This window comes from Bactrocera latifrons, unplaced genomic scaffold, assembly GCF_001853355.1.
Source record: "Bactrocera latifrons isolate USDA-ARS-PBARC rearing strain unplaced genomic scaffold, ASM185335v1 scaffold_51, whole genome shotgun sequence".
NCBI lineage: Eukaryota > Metazoa > Arthropoda > Insecta > Diptera > Tephritidae > Bactrocera > Bactrocera latifrons.
This window is the reverse complement of record NW_017537168.1, coordinates 1122246-1132536: the sequence shown is the minus strand read 5'-3', so window position 1 is coordinate 1132536 and position 10291 is coordinate 1122246. Positions and strand designations below refer to the sequence as shown.

At 33.2% G+C, this 10291-nt stretch overlaps 4 protein-coding genes across 6 annotated transcripts in view; 2 read left to right on the top strand and 2 right to left on the bottom strand.

The window, feature by feature from the left end:
• LOC108973925 (COPII coat assembly protein sec16) overlaps positions 1-2136 on the bottom strand; it is a 26760-nt gene extending 24624 nt beyond the window's left edge. Inside the window, exons 1-2 of one of the 2 annotated variants that reach the window (XM_018941446.1) lie at positions 1954-2136; positions 815-1229 (exon numbers count right to left, since the gene is read on the bottom strand). In XM_018941446.1, coding sequence (XP_018796991.1) covers positions 815-1201 — 387 coding nt within the window. In that variant the 5' untranslated portion in view covers positions 1202-1229; positions 1954-2136. The remainder of the gene's footprint in view (positions 1-814; positions 1230-1953) is intronic. The other variant, XM_018941445.1, reaches the window with a different exon arrangement.
• Positions 2137-3038: 902 nt separating this feature from the next.
• Positions 3039-4510, top strand: LOC108973931 (vesicle-trafficking protein SEC22b). Its single transcript, XM_018941453.1, has 5 exons — positions 3039-3407; positions 3523-3632; positions 3799-4054; positions 4114-4159; positions 4227-4510. Exons 1-5 carry the CDS (start codon positions 3333-3335, stop codon positions 4373-4375), a joined length of 636 nt encoding a protein of 211 aa, XP_018796998.1. The 5' UTR covers positions 3039-3332; the 3' UTR covers positions 4376-4510.
• A 117-nt stretch (positions 4511-4627) lies between these two features.
• On the bottom strand, positions 4628-6266 carry LOC108973928 (box C/D snoRNA protein 1). The gene is made up of 4 exons (XM_018941449.1): positions 6084-6266; positions 5358-5952; positions 5131-5296; positions 4628-5070 (listed from the first exon to the last, which is right to left on the bottom strand). The coding sequence occupies exons 1-4, from the start codon at positions 6251-6253 to the stop codon at positions 4769-4771; spliced, it is 1233 nt and encodes a 410-aa protein (XP_018796994.1). The 5' UTR covers positions 6254-6266; the 3' UTR covers positions 4628-4768.
• A 97-nt stretch (positions 6267-6363) lies between these two features.
• LOC108973926 (folylpolyglutamate synthase, mitochondrial) overlaps positions 6364-10291 on the top strand; it is a 6795-nt gene continuing 2867 nt past the window's right edge. The window contains exons 1-3 of one of the 2 annotated variants that reach the window (XM_018941447.1): positions 6364-6451; positions 8641-8893; positions 9185-9364. In XM_018941447.1, coding sequence (XP_018796992.1) covers positions 8657-8893; positions 9185-9364 — 417 coding nt within the window. In that variant the 5' untranslated portion in view covers positions 6364-6451; positions 8641-8656. Of the gene's footprint in view, positions 6452-8640; positions 8894-9184; positions 9365-10291 lie in introns of those variants that run through there. The other variant, XM_018941448.1, reaches the window with a different exon arrangement.

The following is a 10291-nucleotide window of genomic DNA, read 5'->3' as shown; positions in this document are numbered from 1 at the left end:
AAATTAAATAAATACATATGTATAATAAACGAATCAACAAAAAATATATAATTTAAAGTTGAACTCAAAACAAACAAAAATACATTATTGTGGCCGATAAGACGCCCATTTGTGAGGCTTTTATTACAATAAATTTTAGTACAGAAAATAACTAAAAGAAACAAGAATTTATTCGCTTCTTTGCAAATTATATTTACTTACAGATAAGAAAAAGCTGCTAAGAAACCCTTACGAATTCTTAAAGCCGAAAAAATAAATTATATACAATGCAAGTTATTTATGGCAATACTTGCATTCATGTAAAAATTAAAAAAAATATTCAAAATACGTTCAGCTGGCAACCAGAAAAAATTGTAATAAAACGCTAGTGAAACCAGCTGTTAATTTTAATAAATGCAAATATTAATAAAAACACCTTTCATACTCAAGCTACTACATATATACATTCATACCTATAGGTATACCATATAAATATATGTATACGGTATGTATGTAAGTGCCTTTCATGCACTCACACATTCCTGTATCGCAGTGCAAATGCACATGATAATGAGGTCGTGAACTGGCATATTCAATACAATAGACGTCGTATTTAATGGAATATCAATRCACCAAATAAATAAATAAAATCTACTATACATATAAAATAAACCGAATTAAAAGAATAAAATGTGTCCCGAAAATGTAATGACCAAAATTACAAAAAAAAGTCTCAATAAATAAATAATAAATTTGCACCAGTGACAGGACAACACTACATACATATTTACACACATTCACACGGGCGAGACCCAATTAATGCAAATCAAGTTACCTGTTGTACGCTAAAGTTACCAGGCTGCTGCGGTTGCTGGTGTGTACCACCGTTGGCATGCATTTGTGAGCGCATAGAGTTATGCTGTTGCGACTGATGTATGTTATTGTTAACGTTTATCGGTTTGCTCATATAAGCGCTAGTGGTGGAAGCCAAATTGGATGGAAGGGGTGGTGCCGGATTCGTGTAAGCATTTGTTGCAGCAACGGTGTTTGGTTGTGCATGCGATTGTGTTGCTAAATGCTGTTGCTGTTGTTGTAAATTTAGCGGCGGCTGCTGCTGCTGAGCCACTGGTGGAATTAGATGTTTCTGTTGTTGTGGATAGGAGTGTTGCGACTGCTGCTGTGGCAGCGTAGGGGGTGGTGCATTACTTTGCACCCAAGACATTTTTACAATTTACACACCGAAATTGAAGCTAGATGCCAAATATTAGAATGAAAATAAGCCCATGAAATAATGTTGCTGTGAAATGTACAAATATATGATTGCTTGTGGTATGCAAGAAAACTTAAGGTGATTTACTGTGTTAAAGTGAATACAATAAAATGTTTTCGTTGTTAAACATATGACGTGAAAATCAGTTGTTATCAATAATGCAAATACTAAATATTAAATAAATTGAATCGAAAGGAAACGAAAATATCCCACAAATCTCAATTGTTACTTATATGCATTCAAAATCACATTAAATATATATATTTATTCTTGACTATATATTAAGATATTTCTCATTTAATGCAGTTTATGCCGATTTGAAAGTACTTGTTCCACTACCAATAATACACATATATATGTATAAAATAAAAATGCTTAATAATGCCGTATGCTCTATAACCAACAACCGTACAAACCACACCTGACGTATCAAAAATATGGATATGAGTTCAAAATACATACATATGTATATGGATGCCAATAATCTAGCCCCATTTAATCCACAGACCATACAAGAATAAAAAAAAAACACTATATTGTTGGTTCAGTTGTGGGTTTGTTGTTGTCACTACTCCCATACCCAAGTTAAAGTGTTGTTGTTGGTTTTGTACGGTTGGTGGTGCAGCAAATAAGCATAAACGAAAAAGTTTACGTGGAAGTTTTCATGGTTTCACTAACCACCACCAACACCAATGAAGTATTACCTTTTTCTTGCTTGCACTACACAATTAATAACACTTGCAGCTGCTTAAGCTTTTATAGCATAATTAAAATTTTTTTTTTTTTGAATATTTATCGTAGCGGTTAATTGAAATATAAATTTACAGGTGATTTCCGTGAAAGTTATAAAATTTTCCAGGGAAAAATCTACACAGTACGAAAGAAAAATCACAATGAACGAATTGGTGACATTTGAGAAAGCGAAATGTCAAAATGCAGTTAATGTTGACAATTGGCGAAACTAATGATCAAAGGTAACACAAAATTGTCAGGGTTGCATGCATAGCAAATTGCACACCTTACGTCTCATATATTTATTTATTGTACTTGCTGAAAGCATTGATAATGAAAATTATGTAACTAAACACACATAAATAAACAAAATCATCTACTGCACGTAAGTTCAATAACCTGTCGTTGTTCATTTTCGTGGGCCCTCGTCTAGAATTTAACTATTTATGATTATTCACCACTAAACTTTTAGTACTTCACCATTTCTTTTCTTAAACAATAGCAACACTTTCACATATGACAAATGCGCAATCTACGTAAATGTAAATTTTCTCCCTTGAATACTCTCGGTTTTCAACTTACGTCTTTATGGTTCAATTAAGCAATTTCAATATATGTTTTTGTTTTTACACAAACAATTAAATGCATAATTTTAATTTAATAATGCACGCTAATTAAATCGTTTTCGTTTGTATTCGATATTACTTTCGTTTGGCCAGCGAATTTTTGAGACATTTACAATATTTTCACTAGGTTGAAAATTTCGTACAATAGAAAGGAAAAATCTCACTGCCAACTCAAAACGAATTGTACAACATCTGACGTTTCTCACCTGTTTATGGCTTTTCTGCAACAGGGTGACTAGGATAAAAAAAAAGCTTAACTAATATTAACTTTTTTCGAAAATTTGTATTGTTAAAATGAAATATAGTTTTTACACATTTTTGCAGTTTGTCAAAACATATTAGTTAAAATTTGTTTGTAAAAAAATAATTAAATAAATTATTTAAAAAAATTTGTTATGGCTTCGCAACCCTGCAATACAACAAAAATCCAATTGCCCTCTGATTTTGACATTTAGCTGACGTGTTCGGTCGCTTTAACTTATAAATTTCACCAATTTGCAGCAAAACGAATACATTACTTGTTTTGTTGTTTTTTGTTCATTTTTTAGACTGTAACTAAAAAACGAGCAGACTTATAAAGAAGAAAGCTGAACGTAAAAAGTTTCCAAAAGACACAAGAGGTTGTAATGAGTGCAGTGACTGCAAATTGCAGCAAGTAGTAAAACGAATTCCCAGGGATCTAAGAAGTAGTAAATGCTCTATCGAAGCACACAAAAAACACAAAGATGGCACTACTAACTATGATTGCGCGTGTAATTGATGGACTTCCATTGGTTGGTACCATGCAAGATGACGAGCAGGTATGTGTAACAATTGGCCAATAAATGCATGCTTCGGCAATGTCAAGGGTCAAGTTTTAATTGCATATATTTGTGTTTCACACACGCTAACACATATCTGTCATCATATCAACAGTCTGGGCGCAGTATACTGGAGTATCAGAATCAAGCGAAAATGCTATTCAGAAAATTAGGATCACATTCACCGGCGCGCTGTAGTATCGAAACAGGACCATACTTATTCCAGTAAGTTGTTTGCAAAGAAATAAGTGCAAAGTGCAACAATTTATATAGTATAGCTAACATTTTTTGCTTATGTGGAATGTTTTGTTTTTGCTTGGCTTCTTATCTGCGTTGTTAGAATTATTTCACATTTTCACGATAAATTTTCACTACATGTCTTTTGTTTTAGCTATCTAATAGAAAATGATGTTTGCTATCTAGTGATGTGTGATAAAATGTACTCCAAACGTTTGGCCTTCAACTATTTAGAGGATTTAGCGCAAGAGTTTCATGCCAACTATGGACGGCGTGTCAATTCCGTGACGCGGCCCTATGCATTTATCGAATTTGATGTTTACATACAGAAAGCCAAAAAACAATTGACCGATCGAAGACGAAATATAAATGCAATTAATACACAACTACAGGACGTGCAGCGAATAATGGTAAAAACTGTTAATAAGCATATTATGAGATAAAATTTAATTTTTTTATTTATATATAGGTACAAAATATTGACGATGTACTGCAGCGCGGCACAGTGTTGTCAGGTTGGTCATAAAAGAATCATTCTCATAGATTTATATTTGACAAGTTCCTTTCACTTTTTTTTTATAGAATTGGACACAAAAACGCAAAATCTGTCGATGATGTCTCAGAAATATAAAAAGGATGCGACATACTTAAATCGAAAATCAATGTATTTGAAATTGGGCGCCGCCGGTGTTGCTATAGTAGTATTTATTTTGTACTTTTGGGTTTTGTAATAATTGTTAAATGTTTATTAAAAAGTATGATGATATAAAAAATACTAACTAACTATTGGTATAGCGAAACATTGTATGCATGCGTCATCACAATATAAAAGTGCACGACATAGGGATATTTTTGTGACAACCGTATGACAAATATTTCATTATTTAATTTTTTTTCTAGGTAATGTAACGAACAATATTTATCAGAACTATAAAATTTTTCCTGTAACAAATATTTTGCATGAAACAATGTACACACTATTATTTCATAAACAAAGGTAAAATATATTTGTGCAAAATATTAATACGAGTCTATTACAATAAGAAATGATTTTAGCCTACTTGCGTATGTATATACATATTTATGTCAATTTGCACAAAACTTGTTTGGGCATAACTTGATACTTAGCTTTTGCTGTTCTCCTCTTCCGTTTCTTCACCTGAAGATGAAGACGATAACATTTCCCATAATTGCTCGTCAGTGAAAAGGAAATTGCTAGGTGCTTTCTCAAACTCCTCACGTTTGCGCAAGCGTGCTTCACGACGTTTCTCTGATAAAACATTGGACAGCTTTTTAGCATCTCGCGGCGCTTGCAACTCATCAGTGTCAGCATTATCGCCTTTTGTTGCACTCTCGACTAAACGTTGTTTGTGTAAGGCTTCTATGGTGGCTTCGTGACTTTTGGTCTCCGCCTCAACGTCTTCATCTATTAAATATACTATATAATGTGAAACATCTGTACCAATGATTTTATCAAAAAAATTACCGCTGTCAATAATATCACAGCCGGCCGGATTTTCCTCATAGCTGACGAAGATGCAGGGGAACTCTACTAATATTTTGCCCGCTAAATTGGCTTTCAATGTTTTACGCCCATCTAAAGCATAATAACGAGTACGTGAACACTTAATACCTTCCGCCTTTAGCAGCAACTATTTAATTAGCAGAAAACTTTTAATTAGCATATGTACGCTCTAATATTAGTTTATTTACCTTCAGTTTGCTCAGTCCTGCACTTTGATAGTATTCCAAAGCCTTCTTTTGTGGCACAACTTCTGCACTTTTTAAATTCACATATTTATCCAACAACTGTCCCAATCTCAAATCCTCATCGCAGCGCTCGTCTACATACTGCAAACCACCCGCATTGACGAACACCCATTCTATGCGCCAAAAGATTTTGCGTAAACTCCAATCAAAGAAGGTGGTATTATTTTTGTGGCGCGTAAAATTTGGCAGCAAAAATCGTAACACCGTTCGGCGTTCTGCAGCAGCGCCACGCAAACGAAACAAATGTGTTGGCAGTGTTTTATTGTAACGTGTGAAACGTTTGATTGTATCCTGCTTGCGATCACTAACATAACGTGTGCATTCTTCCAAAAAGTAATAATCGCTCATGAAATCCATCTTGGTCATTTTCCTCAGTGGTATGAATTTGGTGCGATCGCGTTTGCCATCACAGTCGAGCTCCTTTTTATGTATTTGCACACAACGCAAGCAGCAGGTTTTCACCTCACATTTGGGGCAGCAGTAGCGCGCATTAACAGCGGCGCAAACTTCGCATTTACCAAGGCGTGGAAAGTGGCGGCTTCGTATTAAATAAAAACATATTTCTCATTTCAAATACACTTGTTTACTTCTAGTCACTCAGCGTGACCAGCACATACTATATATATGTATGTAAGGTTTTGGCTTATCGAAAATCTGATTTCACTTTACCTGCTATTGAGTTCTTCATTATCACTATCACTGCTGCTACTCTCTTCTCCCTCGCTATCAGCATCTTCCTCTGATGTGCCAGAATTATCTATCTTAACTCGCTTCTCCTTATCAATATCAGTCTGTACGGACAATTCCGTAGTCGTCACTGTTTCTTGTATGCGCTTCATATTTTATAAAGCCGCATTGAAACTAAATTCAAATTTACATTCACTGCGGCTTCAGCACAGTTTTGACAGTACACAGTTTTTATTTTCTTCTCTTTGCTGTGCTTATCAATTTTTTTCAAACCATCAGCTGTTTATGTCAAGTTAATCAATTAAGTCGCGAAAAATCATTTGAAGTGTTTCAATACATCACAGTAATTCGTAAGTAAAATTTAAATTAATAATTCCCTTAAAAATGAAAATGCATCCAAACGAAGTGTTGCTGTGTAGTAGCTTTAAGGTGGTTTTGTTCGGGAGCTTTTTTGTGATCAAACTCAAGCGTAGTATTGTGCTTCAATATTTACGTAATAATTTTTACAAACATAAAACGTGAAATTATTAAATTTATTACACTTTCACTTAAAAACACGTATAAAAACACAATTCAGTGCACTATTTATTGTTTAAAATCAAAGAATTTGTTAACAAAATTTTCCAATAGAAATGTCAGTGCCGTTTGCAAACCACGTGTATTGTCAAATCTTGAAAACATGCTTTATTCTCTTTTCGTAAACAATTATTTTTTGTCGTTATCACAAAAGCAGTGTTTCACTATCGACCAATGAAGAACGTACGAGCAAAAAAAGTAACCCAGTAGGCAATTACATGCCTGCAAGAAATGCTATCGATAAGCCAAACATCAATTGAGCGATCGAGCATCGCGCTTGAACATTTGTTCAAAGGCTCTATTAAAGAATTATATGATTTCTTACATATACTCTATACTATATATATATGTATTCAGAATAAGCATAATTCATTTGTGTACATGTGTCCAAAGAGACCATTCACTCAATATTGTTTACATGTGCATATTTAAATGAAGATGGTCATATTATGCAGTTTGATAACCTTTGCTTTTACAATTAAAAATAATCTCATAATCGATAACTTTTACAATTCATTAATTTTCTTATCAACGGTTGTGAACACAATTCGAAAAAGCGAATTTTTGAAGTGGTGGTGAAGTAATCAAATGCTGCATAAAAACCTATACATATRTATGTATGCATAAACATACTTACATATGTTTACTTGTTATAGTTTAGCTATGAGATAATGAACTTTTACAATTACTGCTTATTTTCAAAATCTATTAGAAACAAATAAGTTACGCTACATCATCAAAGGACTTTTATAATTTAGTCATGATAAGAAAGGAAAAAAGCTTCACAATGTCTGCAATATTTATTTAAGAGTTTTATTTAGACACAGGTTTAAAAATCACACAGAAATTACCAGAGAAACAGATTTCCACATTAAATAATTCCGATACAGAGAAAAAAAATACATATAACGGATCTAGTGAAAAAATGTGTATTTAAACAAGTGTGCACTAAAATTTACTCCAAACAAGGGAAACCATCGAAGCCATTATACCCTTCACAAATAAATACATACATATGTTTTTCACACAAGAGCTTGATTGTGATCAAAGGTGTAGAGCTTTTACATTTTAGTGTGCGCTTTCATGTTCCCTAAGAACATTTAAACTTTAACCTACATACATACATATGTATGTATATAAATACTTATGTACATATAAATAAGTAAATTAAAATATTTGTAAATATTGTTATCGTTTACATGGAAATTGCAAAAACCACACACATAAACGTGCTCTGACGTATTCCGCCTCAAACTGACGCATGTTTTACATGTTCTTGCAGGTTTAATTTTGAACTGTTCTAATATGTAAATGATGCATGTACATAAGTGTATGAGGTAAATTACATCTGTTAATATTCTGTGAAACAATTTTATAATTGGCCAGCACGATTCCCTCTGATGCTACACAATTAATTTAATTAACTTATTCTCTTGAAGTCTGAATTTCTCATATCACATATAAAATTACACTCATGCGCTAACCGTTGTTTATAGAGAAAGCACACTTTCAAATGTGACGATAAATTATCCACTATTAAATAGCTTACGTTGGTTAATCGATCTGTACACGTAACATTATGTATGAACATAAAAACATAATATTGCCTTATTGCCAGCAATATTGTGATTGTGTAGCAATAAAATATTCAACAATATTTAAAAAATTTTAACTTTCTCATCATTTGAATGCGCCAACATTTATTTATTTAGAAGCTCAGAGCTTTGTAAAACTAAATTGCTGCCTTATCATTCTCAAGATTCGTGCGATAATTTTGAACAGAACCGCTTGCTCAAACTGAAGAACCTAAATAAATATTCCATATGTTTGCCTTTTCGCGCTCAATTGTGCAGTTAGGCTCTTCGGCACATATGCATGTATGTAGGTATATAAGTATGTTCAAAACAATACATTGCCTTTACCACTTGTATTTTGCTTATGTATTATTATTTCAAATTTCCAGTTTGTGCTCGCGCAAAATGGCTCGACGAGTGCTATTCAGTCGCTTGTCGGTTATTGAACATAGAGCTTATTTCTCGCATACATCACGTCCGTTTCTATTGCCGCGGCGTGCTCATATCAACATGTTAAGTACCGAAAAGCCAGCACCAGTTGCAGCAATGCCACAAGGATTAGCAACGCCATCATTGACATATAATTTTGCCACACAGAAACCACAAAAACAGCCGGAACGCAGTATTGAACAGCAATATGAGGTGAGTTTAAGTGCATGGAATGCATGCACGCATGCGTTTTTTCCACTTGCAGTGATGTACTACAACAAAGTAAGAGGTTACTGCAAGTGTGTTTTATGCATACAAGGCTTTTCTCTAAAGCTTAGTATCTTGCTAGTAACGTTAATGCATGTGCTGCCAACGCGTGCGAGATATTCTACACGTGTTTATGTTGTATAGCGCCGCATAATTTTTCAGCGAGTGCTTTGTTTACAGACTCATAAATATGTGCTGTTGTTGTTAAGGTTATTTATTTTTCGCACCTGGTATTAGGAATGTGTTAGTGATTTGAATACGCTGCAATCGAATGCGACAACGATACGCCGTTCCATTTTACTGAATAATAAACAATTGCCATTAAGTGATATGCACAAGTATATGGAGCGAAGTGGAATGACTTTGGAAGAATTGGAGAAGATACCTTTCATACACGTGTCTGGCACAAAGGGGAAGGTAAGTGGTAGCGATAAGTAGAAATAGTTACAAATATACATATGTATATATAACTGTTATGAAATAGCTGCCAACAGCAGAACACTCTAATTTTTAGCAACGCAAATTTGTAAATATTATCGCAAGGCTAACAGGCATATCTAAACTATTGCGTTATCTACACAAATTGCAACAAATAACTCATAAGTGCCGGGATAAGCACTTACATACCAGCATACAAATGCCACCGGGATTACATTAGTAGTTATAAGTGTTTGTAAATACCTACGAAAGGTACTTTATTACATAAAATTATTTTTATTAGATAAGTTTGCACAGACATGCAATTTAAACAAAAACTTAATGATGGCACTGTGCAACATGTTCTGCAATTATTTATTATTAATTAATTATTAGTAATATGTTAAAAGGATCGTTTTAGATTTGAATTTAAAAATTGTATTATGATGAGCTGGTCTAAAGTTATCGATATCACAGCCAAGTAAAATCATTAATGCTAGTACCACAGTACAATTATTTTTATAGATAAGTGACCAGACCATACATACACAAGAGTTTCGGTTAGTTTTATCAAATCGGCTTTTAGAAGCTCATAGAAACTAAGACAAAACTCCATGTTAGCACTATTCGATAATTAAATCATGATTTAAACGATAGTTGACTTGCAGTGTGAATATATTTGCGGTTAAAACAAAATTTGATAATTATTTGTGTCATAATATAACTGCTTTAATGCCCAAAATTAATACATAATTGGGGAAACTACATTTTAGAGAATAAAGCGATTTTATTCATCGTAGAAAAATTAAAAAAATTTATAGAGAGACTATTACTAAAAAAAATTAAAAATTATTAGACACAACGTGGAAAATATTCACCTTTAATAATCTGAAAAGAAATGTTTGGTCATTTATACCATTCCAAAGA